The sequence below is a fragment of the Carassius carassius genome, chromosome 12 (assembly GCF_963082965.1).
Source record: "Carassius carassius chromosome 12, fCarCar2.1, whole genome shotgun sequence".
NCBI lineage: Eukaryota > Metazoa > Chordata > Actinopteri > Cypriniformes > Cyprinidae > Carassius > Carassius carassius.
Window position 1 is genome coordinate 7432004 of NC_081766.1, and position 20643 is coordinate 7452646.

Below are 20643 nucleotides of genomic sequence, written 5' to 3' on the forward strand. Positions count from 1 at the left end.
TATCTATCAATATACATCTATCTCTATATACACACACATACACGTGTTATATGTTCTCTGGTGTGGTTTAGTTCCCACTATCACAGCACTGGCTGTCAGTGTTCAAACATGGATGGACAGCTAGCTACAGTGACACATGATCCTGGATATCTACTTCTGCCATAACTGAATCTTGTTTGGCCTTTCTGTAGCACTCAGATGTTCACTCCTTTTTCCAAAAACACCTGGTCACCTCTCACCCACTGCGACCCAGCTGCGCTTCCTCAAACATGTTTATCTCAGAGTAAAATGTCTCGTGTGTAGTCTGGTATTAATTGAAGGTTGTGGTTTTGTCTGCTACAGTGTCACTGAGCTGGGCTTATGGTATGCAGATTGTCAAACCTCAAATTGTTTTGACTTTATTCATGTCAGTAAGAATGTGTTTTATTGTATAAATTATTTTGAATATTATGACAGATTATGCTTATTATTATGATTAATACTTACCACAAAAAGCAAACATATGCAGTCAGAGCACCCCTCTGTGCTGAGCTTGCTTTATTGATGTGTATTTATATATTTCCTGTGCCTTATGACCAACAATATATTTACCTTAGAGGGTATTTGGCATCAGATATAGGATTGTAAAGTCTCTGTATTTGATCAAGTTTTCTTTTCAATAAACAATTTATTCTTTACCAGTAAATAGTTTGAAATGGGTGGAAAATCTTTTGTGTGTGTGTGTGTGTTGATGTTATATTTTAAACAAATTTTGGGACAGATGGCATTTTAATTATTGATCTGAAATAATTTGGTAATATCAAATATCATTTATTATTTATATGTAATTTAGTTTTCTGTTTTGAATTCACTTAGAATTTTAGTCATTATGTTGTGTGCTTTTTTTTTTTATATGTCTATATAGTTATATATATATAATATTTTATTTTACTCGTAGTAATTTTAGTATATGAAGTTAAACTAAATGAAACGTTACCTCGGCAACTACATATATATTTAATGTTTTTATTTGGTTTTAGATAGATAGATAGATAGATAGATAGATAGACTTTTTAATTTACCCGCAATTAGAAGAAGAAAAAACGGTCTAAGTTTTTGTAATGTTGTCTTCTTCGGCCTGAGCAGCACTAGTGTGCTCGTGTGTCCGTGACGTCAGAGGCGGGTCGCTGTTCAGTGCTGATTCTAGTGGCGCGCGTACTGCGTGAGCGCTGGCAGGTTTTGCGTACGCTTGACGTCTCCTCTCTCTTTTCACTCTCTTCCCCGTTTCTCCCTCATTCTCCATACCGTCTCCATCCATCCTCCATCAACTCAGACCTCGCGGAAAGAAGGAAATACAGCGTTGGAATGGATTCATAACGAGCAGATGAGATGGACGCGTGATAGGAAGGATGGAATCGTTTCACCTTTTTCTCACAATCCTCGCGCTTTGGGCCAGTCTCGCCTCCGCGGCAGATCGAAAAGTCGGTAAGTGTTTTATAGTGAGTGTGGAATTCCGTAGGGAAGGCGAGAAGAAGCGCGCGCCATGTCAGTATAGTCCCTATTAAAGGCAATAACGCTGACAAGAACTCAGTGTCTCCCCTCCGAGTCGATTCCGATGGTTCGTGACTGTTTTGTGGACAGTTTGTGTGTAATCTGACGGGCGGACGCGCTGATCTTCCTTATTGAGCGAATAAAGAATCGACAGGGAATGGAATATCATATAATTAAGCTTCATTTCAACACGGGTAAATCCAACAGTCTCTCCATTCTCTGAAATGGCTTGGTTACTTGTTTACATTCAGTGATTTTAAGTCTTGTAATGAGAGACTGTGAAGCTGTTGAACTTACATACAGTCTTTGGGTCATTACATAACTGGGTCCGGAGCTTGAGAAACGATTATGGACACACGGCCTGTTATCTTATCTTGACAAATGCACACTATTATTTATATTGTTTACTCATCATGTTATTAGTCTAAACATCAGATGGTTTGTGTGTTCAGGAGGGCCTCTGTCTGCAGTCAGTGCAGCAGCACAGGAAATGAAGCATCACAGATTACAGCTGGCCCCTGCTCACAGCATGAACCACAATAACAGAGTTTATACGGGGTCTGTGTGTGTTAGAAACCCAGCCCAGAAAAGGGTCATACTGACTGTCAGTCATTAGAAACTGCAACCATGGTAACAGGTTGCAGCATGTTTATTTCATATTTAATTGATTGCTGTAGACCGCATGAATGGCTAAATGGATGTACATTATAAACTGACATAATAGTCGGTCAAAAGATCAGGACTCAGAGCGTAAAACAGGAGTCCCAAGACTTTCAAAGGTGATATATATGTCACGTTCGGTGTTATGGAAAACACAGGAGAGAGAACCAATTGCGAGTACGTCTTTAATAAAGGGAAATCCAAAGAGAATACACAGTCCAGGCAGGGTCAAAACCGGTAAATCCAAACATAACATTAAACAAGGCAAGGCAAGGCATTGACGGACATGAATTAACATTTAACATTAAACAAGGACTCCGTGACTAAGACTCAGACAGACCAGGTATAAATACACCAAAGGATGATGGGGAAACAGGAGACAGGTGGGGAACAATCAATTAACTAAACAAGGAGGAAGGTGACCAAATAAGGAGACAGGAAGTGATAAATGATAAACACCGGGGGAACTGAGGACACCTAGTGGAAACCCAGGGAACACAACCCAGACACTGTGACAGTACCCCCTTACTAAGGAGCGGCTCCCAGACAGACACAAAACAGAGACCAGGAGGGAGGCGGACAGGTGGAGGCTCAGGGGGAGGGACGGAGGGCCAGACTAACAGAAAGGAACAGGGACCGACATTAACACAAAAACAAAAGGAGAAAAAAAAAACAAAAAAAAACAACATGAAGCCCCCCAGGGCGGAGCAGAAGACCACCACACCCTTGTGGTCAAGGCCAGAGTCCTCCAGGGCGGAGCGGAAGACCACCACAACCTTGTGGTCAAGGCCAGAGTCCTCCAGGGTGGAGCAGATGACCACCACGCCCCTGTGGTCGATGCCGGAGTCCAACAGGGCGGAGCAGCAGACCACCCAGTGACTTGACTTAACTCTGAAAGTTCAACGGTGACTGGCCCTGACTCTGGAGAGGTCACTGGCACCTGACTCGACTCTGGAGAGTTCACTGGCCCCTGACTCGCCTCTGGAGGGTCAACTGGAACCTGACTCGACTCTGGACTGCCTGTGGAGACTTGAGACGCCTCGGCTTCGGGCACCGCCTCTGGAACGGACTCGGGCACTGCCTCGGTCATGGCCTCGGGAGAGGCCTCGGGCAACGCATCGGGAGCGGCCTCGGGCACCGCATCGGGAATGGCCTCCACCTCGGCATCGGGCACCGCCTCGGCCTCCGGAACAGCATCGGGCACCGCCTCGGCATCGGGCACCGCCTCGGCCTCCGGAACAGCATCGGGCACCGCCTCGGCATCGGGCACCGCCTCGGCCTCCGGAACAGCATCGGGCACCGCCTCGGCATCGGGCACCGCCTCGGCCTCCGGAACAGCATCGGGCACCGCCTCGGCATCGGGCACCGCCTCGGCCTCCGGAACAGCATCGGGCACCGCCTCGGCCTCCGGAACCGCATCGGGCACCGCCTCGGCCTCCGGAACAGCATCGGGCCCCGCCTCGGCCTCCGGAACAGCATCGGGCACCGCCTCGGCATCGGGCACCGCCTCGGCCTCCGGAACCGCATCGGGCACCGCCTCGGCCTCCGGAACAGCATCGGGCCCCGCCTCGGCCTCCGGAACAGCATCGGGCACCGCCTCGGCATCGGGCACCGCCTCGGCCTCCGCCTCGGCCTCCGGAACCGCATCGGGCACCGCCTCGGCCTCCGGAACAGCATCGGGCCCCGCCTCGGCCTCCGGAACAGCATCGGGCCGCGCCTCGGCATCGGGCACCGCCTCGGCCTCCGGAACAGCATCGGGCACCGCCTCGGCATCGGGCACCGCCTCGGCCTCCGGAACAGCATCGGGCACCGCCTCGGCCTCCGGAACAGCATCGGGCACCGCCTCGGCCTCCGGAACAGCATCGGGCACCGCCTCGGCCTCCGGAACAGCATCGGGCACCGCCTCGGCCTCCGGAACAGCATCGGGCATCGCCTCGGCATCGGGCACCGCCTCGGCCTCCGGAACAGCATCGGGCACCGCCTCGGCCTCCTGAACAGCATCGGGCACCGCCTCGGCCTCCGGAACAGCATCGGGCACCGCCTCGGCCTCCGGAACAGCATCGGGCACCGCCTCGGCCTCCGGAACAGCATCGGGCACCGCCTCGGCCTCCGGAACCGCATCGGGTCCCGCCTCGGCATCGGGCACCGCCTCGGCCTCCGGAACAGCATCGGGCACCGCCTCGGCCTCCGGAACAGCATCGGGCATCGCCTCGGCATCGGGCACCGCCTCGGCATCGGGCACCGCCTCGGCCTCCGGAACAGCATCGGGCACCGCCTCGGCATCGGGCACCGCCTCGGCCTCCGGAACAGCATCGGGCACCGCCTCGGCCTCCGGAACAGCATCGGGCACCGCCTCGGCCTCCGGAACAGCATCGGGCACCGCCTCGGCCTCCGGAACAGCATCGGGCATCGCCTCGGCATCGGGCACCGCCTCGGCCTCCGGAACAGCATCGGGCACCGCCTCGGCCTCCGGAACAGCATCGGGCACCGCCTCGGCCTCCGGAACAGCATCGGGCACCGCCTCGGCCTCCGGAACAGCATCGGGCACCGCCTCGGCCTCCGGAACAGCATCGGGCACCGCCTCGGCATCGGGCACCGCCTCGGCCTCCTGAACAGCATCGGGCACCGCCTCGGCCTCCGGAACAGCATCGGGCCCCGCCTCGGCCTCCTGAACAGCATCGGGCACCGCCTCGGCCTCCGGAACAGCATCGGGCCCCGCCTCGGCATCGGGCACCGCCTCGGCCTCCGGAACAGCATCGGGCACCGCCTCGGCCTCCGGAACAGCATCGGGCACCGCCTCGGCATCGGGCACCGCCTCGGCCTCCGGAACCGCATCGGGCACCGCCTCGGCCTCCGGAACCGCATCGGGCCCCGCCTCGGCCTCCGGAACAGCATCGGGTCCCGCCTCGGCATCGGGCACCGCCTCGGCCTCCGGAACAGCATCGGGCATCGCCTCGGCATCGGGCACCGCCTCGGCCTCCGGAACAGCATCGGGCATCGCCTCGGCATCGGGCACCGCCTCGGCCTCCGGAACAGCATCGGGCACCGCCTCGGCATCGGGCACCGCCTCGGCCTCCGGAACAGCATCGGGCACCGCCTCGGCCTCCAGAACAGCATCGGGCACCGCCTCGGCCTCCGGAACAGCATCGGGCACCGCCTCGGCCTCCGGAACAGCATCGGGCACCGCCTCGGCCTCCGGAACAGCATCGGGCACCGCCTCGGGAACGTCCTCTGGGCTTTGAGGAACGGTAGACGCCTGTCTCCTCCTCCTCCGCCCTCTCTCTTGGCGAGTCGGTGACACCTTGTCTGGAGACTCAGGCGTTGAGTCGGCCATCTTGTGCTGTGGCGCTGGGTTGGCGGCCATCTTGTGCTGTGGCGCTGGGCTGGCGGCCATCTTGTGCTGTGGCGCTGGGCTGGCGGCCATCTTGTGCTGTGGCGCTGGGCTGGCGGCCATCTTGTGCTGTGGCGCTGGGCTGGCGGCCATCTTGTGCTGTGGCTCTGGGCTGGCGGCCATCTTGTGCTGTGGCTCTGGGCTGGCGGCCATCTTGTGCTGTGGCTCTGGGCTGGCGGCCATCTTGTGCTGTGGCGCTAGCTCAGCAGCCATGACGTCAACCGTCTTGGGAATCTCTAGGATCTTGGACAGCGTAGCGAAATAGTCCAAGAATGAGTCAGCGGCCCTCTTGGGCGTTGGCGCTGAGCTGGCGGCCATCTTGCACCGTGGCACTGGACTAGCGGCCATCATGGGCAGTGACGCCACTGTGGCGGACGTGCGCTTCCTCTCTCCTCTCCGTCCGCCATGGTGAGACGGTGGTTCTAATCCATCCCACACGAGCCCCGGGTCGAAGGGCGGCCCTGGTTGAGAGCGGTGCTGAGTATCCTCTCGACCACTCCCTCCTCGGCGACCTCCTCTGGTTCCCCGGAAAACCACCAGGCGAGTTCCTTCAAATCCACTCCTCTCCCGCACTGTGGCTGGGGAGGAGACATAAGCCGACATACCGCTGGCTCTTGTCGTGACGGAGTCCTTCTGTCACGTTCGGTGTTATGGAAAACACAGGAGAGAGAACCAATTGCGAGTACGTCTTTAATAAAGGGAAATCCAAAGAGAATACACAGTCCAGGCAGGGTCAAAACCGGTAAATCCAAACATAACATTAAACAAGGCAAGGCAAGGCAAGGCAAGGCAAGGCAAGGCAAGGCAAGGCAAGGCAAGGCAAGGCAAGGCAAGGCAAGGCAAGGCAAGGCAAGGCAAGGCAAGGCAAGGACGGACATGAATTAACATTTAACATTAAACAAGGACTCCGTGACTAAGACTCAGACAGACCAGGTATAAATACACCAAAGGATGATGGGGAAACAGGAGACAGGTGGGGAACAATCAATTAACTAAACAAGGAGGAAGGTGACCAAATAAGGAGACAGGAAGTGATAAATGATAAACACCGGGGGAACTGAGGACACCTAGTGGAAACCCAGGGAACACAACCCAGACACTGTGACAATATATATATATATATATATATATACATATATAACTGAGATGTCTGGTGTGACTACAACTAGTGAGCCAAAAAATATGAAAACACTTTTGAAATTAAATATTTTTTATGTCCTAATTTTTACTTCATTTACTCTATGCTTGAGGTTTGTCAGTTCGAAGACTTAAGAATTATGTAAAAAAAAAAAAAAAAAAGAAAAAAAAAAATTCATTCAGAGTGATATTGCAGTTACAGATAAATCTAATTTATTGATTGTATAAAATTAATATATGGGCACATTTAAAACCTGAGTTAAACACTGTTGCACAAAATGCAATTTTAATAGATTAATTTAATAGTGAAATTCCAGTTTATTCTATAATTATCTGTTTGTTTCCTGGTGACATTTTAATCTATGCATTAATGCCATTTTTATTATTGTTTTATTTTATCAATTTTATTCTATTGTCTGTTTCAGAGGTGCCCAAACGTTTTATTTTGAAGAGCCAAAAATCAAACTTGATCATGGGCCAAATGTTATAAGCAAAGAAAAATGTTGCAATATATCAAACGGTTGTATATTTAAAAATGATAATAAATAATTACATTAACATTTGTAATTATTTATAATAATCAATTATCCTTTTTATGTAAAAAAATAAACAAAAAATTAAAAAAAAAAAAAAAAAATATATATATATATATATATATATATATATATATTTTCTCATTTTGTTTTTGTATTAAAATAAATCTTTGATTTAAACCAAATATATCCTGGTAGGAGTTGTGTTAAAGTGATACAACATTTGGCGAAAAGGTTTTTCTGTTAAATAAAATAAAGCACTCTGAAGGTATACCTTTTGGAAATAATTCTCATTCAAAAAAAAAGGAAGTAGCCTAAGTGATAGATTCTTCAGTAAAATTGTATTGTATGTGGCGTTGCATAATGTATTAATACAAAAATGAAAAGATGTCATTGTTTTGGTTTTAATTGTTGAAGATTAAATTGTAATTCTCTCCTTTAAAATTACAGGAAATCCATGGCAACTGAGTTGCAGTAAATATACAATAAATTATAATAAATTACAGCATTTTACTGTAATAATGCTACAACCCGAATTCCGGAAAAGTTGGGACGTTTTTTAAATTTTAATAAAATGAAAACTAAAAGACTTTCAAATCACATGAGCCAATATTTTATTCACAATAGAACATAGATAACATAGCAAATGTTTAAACTGAGAAAGTTTACAATTTTATGCACAAAATGAGCTCATTTCAATTTTGATTTCTGCTACAGGTCTCAAAATAGTTGGGACGGGGCATGTTTACCATGGTGTAGCATCTCCTTTTCTTTTCAAAACGTCTGGGCATTGAGGCTATGAGTTGCTGGAGTTTTGCTGTTGGAATTTGGTCCCATTCTTGCCTTATATAGATTTCCAGCTGCTGAAGAGTTCGTGGTCGTCTTTGACGTATTTTTCGTTTAATGATGCGCCAAATGTTCTCTATAGGTGAAAGATCTGGACTGTGGGCAGGCCAGGTTAGCACCCGGACTCTTCTACGACGAAGCCATGCTGTTGTTATAGCTGGAGTATGTGGTTTTGCATTGTCCTGCTGAAATAAACAAGGCCTTCCCTGAAATAGACATTGTTTGGAGGGAAGCATATGTTGCTCTAAAACCTTTATATACCTTTCAGCATTCACAGAGCCTTCCAAAACATGCAAGCTGCCCATACCGTATGCACTTATGCACCCCCATACCATCAGAGATGCTGGCTTTTGAACTGAACGCTGATAACATGCTGGAAGGTCTCCCTCCTCTTTAGCCCGGAGGACACAGCGTCCGTGATTTCCAACAAGAATGTCAAATTTGGACTCGTCTGACCATAAAACACTATTCCACTTTGAAATAGTCCATTTTAAATGAGCCTTGGCCCACAGGACACGATGGCACTTCTGGACCATGTTCACATATGGCTTTCTTTTTGCATGATAGAGCTTTAGTTGGCATCTGCTGATGGCACGGCGGATTGTGTTTACCGACAGTGGTTTCTGAAAGTATTCCTGGGCCCATTTAGTAATGTCATTGACACAATCATGCCGATGAGTGATGCAGTGTCGTCTGAGAGCCCGAAGACCACGGGCATCCAATAAAGGTCTCCTGCCTTGTCCCTTACGCACAGAGATTTCTCCAGTTTCTCTGAATCTTTTGATGATGTTATGCACTGTAGATGATGAGATTTGCAAAGCCTTTGCAATTTGACGTTGAGGAACATTGTTTTTAAAGTTTTCCACAGTTTTTTTACGCAGTCTTTCACAGATTGGAGAGCCTCTGCCCATCTTTACTTCTGAGAGACTCTGCTTCTCTAAGACAAAGCTTTTATAGCTAATCATGTTACAGACCTGATATCAATTAACTTAATTAATCACTAGATGTTCTCCCAGCTGAATCTTTTCAAAACTGCTTGCTTTTTTAGCCATTTGTTGCCCCCGTACCAACTTTTTTGAGACCTGTAGCAGGCATTAAATTTTAAATGAGCTAATTAAGTGGATAAAAGTGTAACATTTCTCAGTTTAAACATTTGCTACGTTATCTATGTTCTATTGTGAATAAAATATTGGCTCATGTTATTTGAAATTCCTTTAGTTTTCATTTTATTAAAATTTAAAAAAACGTCCCAACTTTTCCGGAATTCGGGTTGTACTAATCAAAGTAGCACTGCTGTATAAATACATAACTTTAATGTCTTAAATAACAGTATATTACCTGTACATTACTTGCAGTTAAATTCATGCCAAAAAGTTGTCTGGAATTTCCTGTAAAATTATAATACATACACAGTGTAGATACTGCCACAGGAAGTTACAGAGAGCACATATTACAATCATAAAAAATGCTGTTTCAGTGTTAACAGATTTTATTGTCTGTCCATCAATCAAGCATCTGCATTCAGCCCTCAGATGTTGCCTCATGCAGAAGCTGACATCATGGTTACACAGGAAACTGACCTCTGTGGCTCATAATTTCCAAAGAGTGTCAGTGGATTTATTTGAGAGGATGTCAGTGAGGAGACAGTCTGTCCACCATCATTCTGATGAACTGTGACTGCCTCTCCCAAAACTGAGCACGCAAACTGCTCTCCATAGTAACAGAGAGGTTTTAATAGAAATATAAAAGCAAGCATGCATTATGACGTTGTTTATGTGTATATGTGTCATGTGTGGGTGCATCCTGTTTGTGTGAATGCATCAAAATACAATCAAGCATCTTATGAAGAATGAGACGGGTGTGTGTGTATTAACTTTCAAATTGTTGAGCTATTTAAATACTTATATGTGGATTATTTGGGTGATTAAACAAAGTATTTATAATTTTTAAACTAAGTAATAAAAATCAAATGAACATTAGGCTATATGTCCACTGGGCTGTTTAGCTAATTTTAAATGATTATCTGGATAAACATCTTAGGGCTCTGTTGCTACTTTTTCTTTTTTTAAATCAAATCCTTATTTAATGCTTTTATGCTATTTAAAATATATATGTATATATCAATACACAAGCTCTGAAGACTATTTTATGAATCAGACTAAACATGCAGAACTTTCAGAATTTCGCAGATTATTTGAAACGGCTCAGCTATAATTGATGAGTTTTTTTAAACACACAATCATGACAGTCAACATTAAAACCAGAACAGATGAAGCAAAAAAGAATCAGGCTTAAATAAAACCAGAGGAAGGGATTCACAGCTTGTTGATCACACATGAGTAGATGAGGTCAGATACTGCTACACCTCTCATCGACAATTCAGATCCTGAGAAATAGCTATTTTAATAGACACTAGGTGTGAGAGGGTTTGTGTGAGCAGAATTTACTATGAATGATTTGTATGAATGTCAAACACTCTGCGGTAATACAATACATCACCAGTGAGCAACAAAAATTTTAGACAGTGTCTGACAGTAGAGTTATATCATCATCTTCATGACAGATTTCGGTAACAGCAACATAATTATGTGATGTTTTTGGTTGTTGGTCTTTATGCAGGTGTGATGAGGCTGAGCAGACCTAAGCCATCTGTCTCAGCTGGTTTAATTAAGAAACGAGAAATCCCAGCTGTTAGGATGAGGATATTGAGCAACTGAATATACGCAAAAATGCTGTGGAGGGATGTTTAACATTTTTCTGCCCTCCCTCTTCTAAAACCTCACCTACAGAGATATGTTGTACCACAGCAATGCCAATGGTACAAAGGCAGCATGCAGCCCAGAGGAAAAAATTTGATTGCTCAGATTTTTTTAATACCTCAGGAGCTCTCATTTGTAATTCTTTGAAATGCCTTTGTCATGTGTTGCTTTAAATGCTCAAGCTTTTAAATTTGGGTGGATTCTGATCGGCTGTCAATGTATTTATCATTCATCCATCTGAAAGTGATTACAACAATATTCTTTCTCTGTGTCATTATCATTGTTTCTGTGATCTGGACATCACAATTCTAATAGAATTAGAAGAATTATTCAAATTTTGATAATTGTCCTTTTTGTGGCCCTTTATTTCTATTTCTTATAATTATTTTTCTCTCTTTCTCTCAGGCTGCCTGTTTGAGGAGGGTCTGTGTCTGAACTATGAAATCTGTCTTAATGGTAAGTCCCACACACACACACACACACACACATTCGGGACCTGCAGTCTCTGTAGATCACATGCATCTTGCTGTTTGATCAAGCACTCGGCTTTTATTTTCATCTGGATTTATGTCACAACAACAAATACAGACTCTCACTCATCCTGTCAAAAACACAAACACCAACACCCATGCTGTGTTTAATATCATTAAATTCTCCTCCGCAAAGGTTGAAAGTCAGTATTTTTTGATGGCATAATATGTTCCCACGTTCTGTCAATGAGAGGGTAATATGAATGAAATCATTCACATGTGGGCCAGGCGATATCAGCCAATCAGACTTAACCTACTCTCTTACTCATATGAGTGTGTTATTTTTAATTTCATTCAGTGTGGCCGGACAGGAGAAGATACATCACTGTTTTCTTCAACGCTCTGTTGTTCAATTATTAAAAAAAGAAAAGAAAAAACAGAAAACAGAAATATTCTGGGTTTGTGTTCATTCTTTAATGTTGACAATGAGGAGATGAAAGCAAGTTTCAAGAAATAGATTTAAAATGACCAAAATAACCTGGGAATGGTGTTGAATAGAAATGAATAGATGAATAGATAGAAATGGCTCATATATCATAAACATATATAATAATATAAATGTTTATTAATACAAATATTATATATCATTACATATAAACATACTGTATAAATAATATCAACAATTATTATAGTAATATACATTCAATAAATATGTGTAAGTCCTACTATTAGATAATTTAGTTAATTAAATATTGTACTACTGAAAGTTTCTTTGTCTTATTTGATTCCTTCTTTTTATTTTTGGAAATGTATAGGCAAAACAAACAGGTAAAATTGGTCATAACAGATGAATTAGTCTAGTATCAATGCAAAAACAGTTTCACAGTATGTAAAAACAAAACAAAAGACTGAGTAAATCTGTTATAAAATTTGAGTTTAGACTCGTTTATAGCTGATATAAACACACATAATCAGGTTTACTATCAGTGATCTTACTATCAGGCAGGTGACGGGGACTCCTGCTGGTCCTGTCTCAATTGGCCTTAGTGACTGTTTCTAATAAGCTGAGACTCTTAATAGATATAAACACACACACACACACACACATAGCATGACGTATACTCGTGCACAAAACTGTCATTTTTGAAGTGGCTGTTGATTTGATTTTCTCTGTAGATGGCATGTTGGGCCGCTGTGAGGCTGCGCCACTAACAGACGTCTACACGTATGATGTCACGCCAGCAACGTTACAGAGATTCCGCACGCTGCTTCAGAAACTGGCACACAGAGGTCGGTGCATTAATGTCACCATAGCAACCGCACCCAACACTGTCACCATGGTTATAAAGGCTACACCTAGAGTTCCTCAGAAGTCAAGGAACATCATAGGCTCTGTGTGTGTGTGACAGTTCATGTAAGATGAGTGTTTGTTCTGATTTCATTCTGTTCCTGCAGGGTTGTCTTGGGAAGATGATATCACACAACAAGTTTTATCGAACGAGTTCTCAAAACTACGCAGAGTTTCCCTACCATTACCAGAGCCCAGGTAAAGCACACTAGCATTTGCCAGTTAGTTCTCATTTGCATAGACCATGCCCAAACCAGCTCCATATAAGGGCTTTTCTCAAAACTTATGGCTTTTCATCTAGCATAGCATGCTCTTTAAAGATGTTCACTGGCCTTAAAGACAAATTGCAAGATCCTCAAGCATAATACTATCCTCAAAACCAGCTATAAAAACCTTTTATACAGAGCTCTCATTAGCCAGCTATACACTGACTTGACATTTATGCAGATTATTTGATATATCTGAGATTTATGCAGACAAACCTTGCAGCTCAAACTATAATGCACCATCTTATTTTTATGTATGTATGAAATGTCATCTTAACACATTTATAATGCTACTCAGCATTTTTGTGAATGTGTGGTTATTGGTGTTCCTACATTTTTCCATAAATGTTCAAATAAATTTTAGTACGGAAGAAAATTCATAGGCAGTACGGAAGAAAGTTCACAGGCAGATTTCATGCATGGTTAGTGAATTAGACTAAATGTTTTTGTTAATGGTTATGAGGGCACATAGATTTTAATAAAATAATAATGTGCACAGATAAATTATTTATTATTAACTCTGCAATATTCAATAAAAAAATAAGAATTTTCCATTTTTATTTCATGTTCATATTATAAAAGAAATTAAATGGAGACTTTTATCTGATTCTCCTACTTTTCTCCTGCAAAGAAGCCTTTGTCTCTAACAGTTGTAGAACATCAGTAATCTCACACACTGTGCTCAGATTTGCTTTAAAACTAATCAAATGTAAGAGTGAGAATTTAATATGAACATTTTTCGTGGTAATCCTCCTAAACCAAATGATCTACTATACTCGCCACATTAATTTTATAGCTTTTTATAGTCTATTCTCAATTCAGTTTTATCAGTTTATCTGAGTAAAAGTTAATTAAATGACACATAATTGATAGAAGTAGGAGGTTTAGCAACACAGTATATTCACAATACATTCATAGTCATAGCTGTATAGTTTCACAATAAATAAAGTTTTAAAGAAGCTTTACAGAGAATTAATCTCTTATTATTACATGTGATAGCCCTGCCAAATGATTCCTATAGTTATGGCTTGTCTTTATATTCTGACAGGCCGCAGGGTTATGGGACTCCTGTTGGAGACAGGAGAATGAAATCATCCGAGGCTGAGGTTAGGAAGACCCTGAAATACCTGCAGCAGCTGGGACTGCTTCCAAAAACATCACACAAGGTGCGTAAGTGTGTGTGTCCTAGGGCTGTGGTTTCGGTTTCGCATTAGGTCAGAGATTCACATTGGGCATCAAGTGGTGACCGAACACGATAGTAGAATTGTTTATCAAATCAAAGTATACAGAACAACAATATGCAAAATTATTACATTACAGATTGAATAGGAAAATTGACAATTAGCTAAATGCACAAACACAGCAATTTACTAGTATATATATATATTAAAATGATAATAGTAGCCGAAAATGGTTTAAATGTGTATATTCATCCTGTGCAGGGGGTGGAGCTTCAGTATAATCGCCCAGAATCTGACTCCTCCCCTCCTGAGTTCATTCCAGAGGTGCCCTATCAATCAAAGTCCTACCCTGACCTCAGTCAATACCAGAGTGATGCAGCACAAGCTCCCCAGCAAGAAGAGAGGTCAGACCTGCTTAAAGCCGCTCTACAGAAGTATTTCTCCAAGAACATACCATCTCAGACTGATCTGAGGGACAGATCCAGAACGGACCGACTTTACTTAAAAGATGGATCAACAAAGTCTTCCACCAGTGACTCTCTTACACCTGTAGATGGTATGATGTTATTTTCTTTTCCTTCTTGCACCTGTTCACATGCAGAATATTAAAGCTTGTCTTTCCATACACTCTATGGACAATAAAGCAACACACAGTACCATAGAAAAAGTCCAGAATAGACTATTGCAGTCCAACAATAGCTTTATGTGAGGAGCAGGCCAAAATTCAATGATTTGGTATGTAATTTTTAATTAATTTAGTAGAAAAAATTACAAATACACATATCCCAGTGTAATGCAAGTAATTTTAAAATCTTGGTGTGTGGCATGTGGAGCAAATAACATAGAACATATAAAATAAAAAATGCAATCAAATAAACATATATTTATTTTTACCTAAAATATTTTTCTAAATTTGTTTGATTTAAATAATAGTAATTGTCTTATGAATGATTTGAATTTGATATCATTATCATTACTGTCCAGATCTTAATGTGAAAAAATATTCCCTTTCTTTCACAGAATCCTTCATCTGGAAAGTTCTGCGTAATGTGGGAAGGCACAGTGTGGATGTGAAGAGTCTGAAGACAGCAGAACTGGATAAACTTGCTGTGCTTATCGCAGACGCTCTGCAGGTGGTGGAACAGCAGGCAGGTCAAGGAGAAACGCCCAGAGACCTGGAGACACAGCAGAGCTCTGAGGATGAGGCAGAAGACATGCAATATGACAACCAGCATCCTGAGAGTTATGCAATGAATCAAACCCCTGAAGACAACGCTCAGAATCAGAGGGAAGAGGATGAGGAAAATTCATCTGTCACTCAGAAGACAGTCCAAACCATCTCGCCTGTGACAGGTAACATCTTCTGAAGCAAAGCCATTCACTCATACATAGAGAAGCATTTATAATGATCATGATGTTTCTTTTACAGAGGGACAGACAGTAGTGGAGGAGAGGAGAACTATGGACAACATGGTAATACTGGTGATGGTTGTATTAGGCCATAAATATACTTTATGCAGATACACAAACACCAATGTTTTCTGGCCTCTCTTAATGTTAGATCTGTAAACCTCGAAATAAAATGACAAAGTAGAATCTACCTTGAAAGAACTGGTATTCATTAGAATTGGTAACTTTTCAGGTTTTCAGATTTTCCTGTATGAAATTGATTGAATGATAAATAAATATGATGTGGAATTAATTTGCAATTCACCTGTGTCTATTTCCTGTTTTAGCAGGATGTGGGCTTTTTAGGAAAGCTGCTGGAGTACCTGGATAAAACCTCTAACTCCGAACCAGAACATGTTAACAGGGGACAGGGTGTGTCTGTGGAGACCGTTCGTAGCCGAACGACACAACGAGAAGTGGGGATGCAGAAAAAGGCCATAGAGAGAGTGGAGGAGGTAGAAGGCTGGGTCCATGCAGCAGCTATAGCACCCTCCCCTGGGCTGAAGGAAAACCCTGCACCACACCGCAAAAACATGAAAGTACAGGATCTTCAGCTGGATGTCCAAAGCAACGCTAAAAATGACATATATGGATACATTATTACTGACACAGAGTGAGATATTTACATGTGAAGCTCTCTCTCCCTCTTTTTCTTTCTCTCTCAATTAAATTTTATTGGCCAGTTTCTTCACAAAATATTGCCAAAACATTCAGTCAGTTCATAAGCAATACTGTACTGGGGACAATTCCCACACCAAGGCTATGTTTATCTGATCATCAACAAAAAAATACAGTAAAAACAATCATGTAAAATAGGAAATATAATTACAATTTTAAATAACTGTTTTAGGTTTTAATATATTTTCAAATGTAACTTTTTCCTGTGATGACAAAGCTGAATTTTCAGCAGTCATTACTGCAGTCTTCAGTGTCACATGATCCTTCAGAAAGCATCGATCTGGTGCTAAAACATTTATAAGGATTCAGGATTGTTTGAGTAGTAGAAAGTTTGCAAGAATTGCATGTATTTGAAATATTGTTTGTAACATCATAAATTTACAATATTTACAGTAGCTTCTGATCAATTAAATGCATCCTAATAAATGCATAATAACATTATTAAGTAAACATTAAAAATAATCTTAAAGTCCCCAATATTGTATTACAATGTTGTGCTTTACTTATTATTATAATTGTTATTGCATTAGAATTAATAGCTTTTTAAGATCTCTTTTTAAAAAGAAAACATATTTCTTTCTCTCTGGATCAGGAATCTTTCCACTGATAAGGGTGTGGAACTGATGGCTTTGGTGGCTCGTAATGCGAAGATTCAAATGACGGATTTCTCAGAGCTCTCGTGAGTCATGATTTTTTATTTTGATATCTTGCACACTAGAATAGGTTTAGAATATAATTGTAAATTTATAAAATGAAGTTGAGTAAAATATATATTTAAGTTATAATGGAAGGCATATTTAAATCCTAGTAGTAGATTTATAAACATAGGTACAGTCAGCATGAAACGAAAATTTACCGTGTTTTCCATTTTTCTATGTTTTATTCATGTATATGTTTTATCTTTTAAAAATGATTTTCTTCATATATTTTAAATAGAATATCATAAATTGATCTTCTGGTGAAAAACAGGATTTTCTTTGGTGCCTGACTTCTCCTGACTTCTTATTTAGTCCACTTAAACTCGACCCTTTCTTACAATCAACTGCAAGCTCGCATTCAGTTCTGCCACTATTCATCAACAACCGCTGCACAGAACCAAGTCCCCAAACTACATTTTTTTTTTTTACAGTTAATTTCACTTAAATGTACATCACAATACAGAAGACAAGATCAGTTTCTACTTCCTTTACATCATTACTTTTTTAAGGTCTGAGAATAATTTAATGGGTGACTGTTTAGTTTTAAAAAATGCAATGAATTGTATTTATACGTTTTATGGTGTCATGAAACAGAACAATCCAACACAGGTAATGTATCATCCAAGTAACGGGTTTATTGCAGGTTGAAGCAGACAAGCGTGGATAGCAGGTCAGTAATGGGTAAATAGATCAATGCAGAGGTAGTGGCAGTGGATAATAGTCTTATCTGTCTCAGGTTTGGGATCGATGGTGTTTGTGAGCTGGATCTTGAAGCATGAGGCAGGCAACTGCCATTTGATCATCGATGGACCACTGAATAGGGCTGACTATGATGGCTGAAGGTAGAATGGGTTCTGGAGGAGTGGGATCTTCTTCAGGATGTTATACACGAAACAGAGCATCAGCTTTCTGGTTATTAATATCGGGACGGTAAGTCACAGTGAAGTTGAATCTGGTGAAGAAGACAGCCTGAGCTTGACAGGTGTTCAGCCTCTTGGCCTCACACATATACTTAAGATTGTGGTGGCCAGTGATGACTTCAAAAGGATGTTTCGCTCCTTACAGGCAGTGGCACCTTTCCTCTAGAGCCAGTTTAATTGCCAGCAGTTCTCAGTTTGCCGATGCCGTAGTTGGACTCCGCCGGGGACAGTCAAAGGCACATGGGTGGAGTTTGGGAAGCTCACCCTGCCCCACCAGAGAGCATTGCTTCTACCCTAGTTGTGGATACGTCAATCTCGGCGATGAAGGGGAGTTCAGGAGTAATACAGAAGGCTTTTTTGAGTTGGCTGAAGGCGGTTGTAGCTTCGGAGTTCCAGGACAGAGACTTGGCCCCATTGCGTAACGAGGAAATGAGAGGTGAACAGATCTTACTGAAGCTGATGATGAAACTCCTGTAAAAGTTTGCAAATCCCAAGAAGCACTGCAGTTCCTTGATGGACAGTTCCTTCGGACAGTTTGTACAGCATAATGAGTTACTCGTAGTGGCTTGATGGCGTGACAAACTCTGTTTTACATTCATCACCCTCATGTATACGAACAAGGTTATATGCACTCTGTAGGTCCATCTCTGTGAAGATGCAAGCTCCCTGTAACTGCTCCAGGGCTGTGGGGACAAGAGGAAGAGGGTACCGGAACTTGACCATTTGGGAGCTGAGAGCACAGTAGTCGATGCAAAATAAGAAATTTGAAGCAGCAGAGGAAGTGGATGGATGGATGGATGAATTCTTGCTTAAGGGTCTCCTCAATACACTCCTCCAGGTCCTTTTGTTCCAGGATGGACAGTGGGTAGACTTTACCACATGGTAGGGTGGCAGCAGGTCGATCGCACAGTCCCATGGCTGGTGAGGTGGTAGTTTGTTTGCCAGCTGCTTGCTGAAGACATCCTGGAATGGCCAGTATTCTTGAAGAATATCTTGCTGCTTGTTGGTGGCAGGACTCTCAATGGATGTGGAACACACAGCAACATTTCTGGAAGAAAAGATTGATTTCTGAAGGAACTATTTGAATGCGGTATTCTTGACAAGTTCACAAAGTAGTTCTCACTCCACTGTTGAAGTTCTCCAGTGTTCCAGCCAACGAGAGGAGCAGGTTGTGATCAACGCGGTCTCATTCCACCCACTAGCGGCTGCTAGAGTGTGGAACTGAAGAGCATAGACCGTGACTGAAGATTTTCCTTGACGGAGCTGGTAAAGTTGATCTTGCATGGAGATTTAAGTGGTAGTTTGTCTGAAGACATCTTTAAAAATGCATAGTGAAAGCCACTTAAGATTTGGAAACGGGCCCATTCGCATCCCACATGGCACATGCCCACTGCAGTGCTCTGTCCAGATAACAGTGAAATTATGTAATTGGCAAACAACTGTGGCTGCATTTCAAAGAACAGAGAGCATTGTAATAGGAACCTGCTGCATTTGCTGGTCGGGCCATGGGACTGGTGGAAGCAGATGGCGAAGAAGTGGTGATGGGTGGCAGATAACACTCTTATCTATTGCAGGTTTGGGATCATTGGTATTTGTGAGCTGGATTTTGAAGCAGGAGGTGGGGAACTGAAGTCTGAAGGAGGTCAGCGTGGATCGCTCAGGTAAGTGCATGCAGGTAGGTTGTCGGGTAAGTGTCCAGGAGTGAACGACAGGACCAGACAATGGTGAACTGAAGTGTGCAGGATTAAAGACTGTGTGGTTGATGAGCAGTGACAGGTGCTGGTTATTAGAACTCCGGAGACTGCGACCTAGTGGGCAGAGTGTTGGGGTCTGGTGCTGTGGATGCTGCTGACTCTGTGACATATGGTTAAAACACTTATATTAGGTATATTTAATATTTATTGGGCACTGACACAATTCCTCAAAAATAATTTGCTGTGTGTTTGTGTATTTGTATAGTGTTGTTAGCCCAGCTGTGATATTTCAAATCCGTCCAAATGCTCAGAACATCACTACAGCGGATGTGGCTAAAATGGCAGGTTAGTTTAGTGAGAGTTACCTATGCACATGATATACAAGATTAGTTTTTTTTTTCTTTCACGAATGCCTTTGTTCAGATATCCACTAAATTTGATTCTTCTCTTATATCAGTCAGTCGGAAGGGTGAATTAGAGAAAGAAGTGGAAGTCAAGATTGTAGAGGCTGGAGTCACTGATGTAAGATTCTTTCCACTTCATTACATTTCATTGTCATCTTTTTCCAAGGTGTGATATTCCCATTGTTAAGTTAATATCCAAATGGAATAAAATACAATTCTGTAATATGAATGTTTAAAATATACTGTATAAATACGGTTGGTAATCAAATAGATACAAACATTTAAATTGGTTGAATCATATATGGAGAACCCCCAAAAGGTTATTCAAGGAACTTGCAGAATGGAGCTCGTAAGTCCTGCAAAATAGCTGAAGAAGTCAAATAGTTTACCTAGTAACATATTAAGGTTTTGAGGCACTTGAATCATGTAATAAACCTACCCAGGTTCACAATATGATCTAAGTCACCTTCAAAAGGATGGCTAAAGGTTCTCCACAAGGTTCTGCCAGTGTCTGAGAAATAAAGAACAAAATAATAACACATTCTGACCATAACTGTAGGATAGTCTTCATAATATATATATATATTAAATGCACTTTAAAAAAATGAAAATTGTAGATTCATACTGAAGGCATCAAAACTATGAATTAACCAGTGTTTGGAATAACGGCGTTTAAAAG

The 20643-nt window shown here is 42.8% G+C and overlaps 1 protein-coding gene across 2 annotated transcripts in view; it reads left to right on the forward strand.

Moving 5' to 3' along the window:
• Positions 1 to 1183: 1183 nt before the first annotated feature.
• LOC132154604 (receptor-type tyrosine-protein phosphatase N2-like) overlaps positions 1184 to 20643 on the forward strand; it is a 29915-nt gene continuing 10455 nt past the window's right edge. Inside the window, exons 1-12 of one of the 2 annotated variants that reach the window (XM_059563236.1) lie at positions 1184 to 1464; positions 11262 to 11312; positions 12503 to 12616; positions 12782 to 12872; positions 13989 to 14106; positions 14383 to 14677; positions 15142 to 15474; positions 15551 to 15594; positions 15858 to 16183; positions 16841 to 16927; positions 19826 to 19905; positions 20018 to 20082. In XM_059563236.1, coding sequence (XP_059419219.1) covers positions 1389 to 1464; positions 11262 to 11312; positions 12503 to 12616; positions 12782 to 12872; positions 13989 to 14106; positions 14383 to 14677; positions 15142 to 15474; positions 15551 to 15594; positions 15858 to 16183; positions 16841 to 16927; positions 19826 to 19905; positions 20018 to 20082 — 1680 coding nt within the window. In that variant the 5' untranslated portion in view covers positions 1184 to 1388. The remainder of the gene's footprint in view (positions 1465 to 11261; positions 11313 to 12502; positions 12617 to 12781; positions 12873 to 13988; positions 14107 to 14382; positions 14678 to 15141; positions 15475 to 15550; positions 15595 to 15857; positions 16184 to 16840; positions 16928 to 19825; positions 19906 to 20017; positions 20083 to 20643) is intronic. The other variant, XM_059563235.1, reaches the window with a different exon arrangement.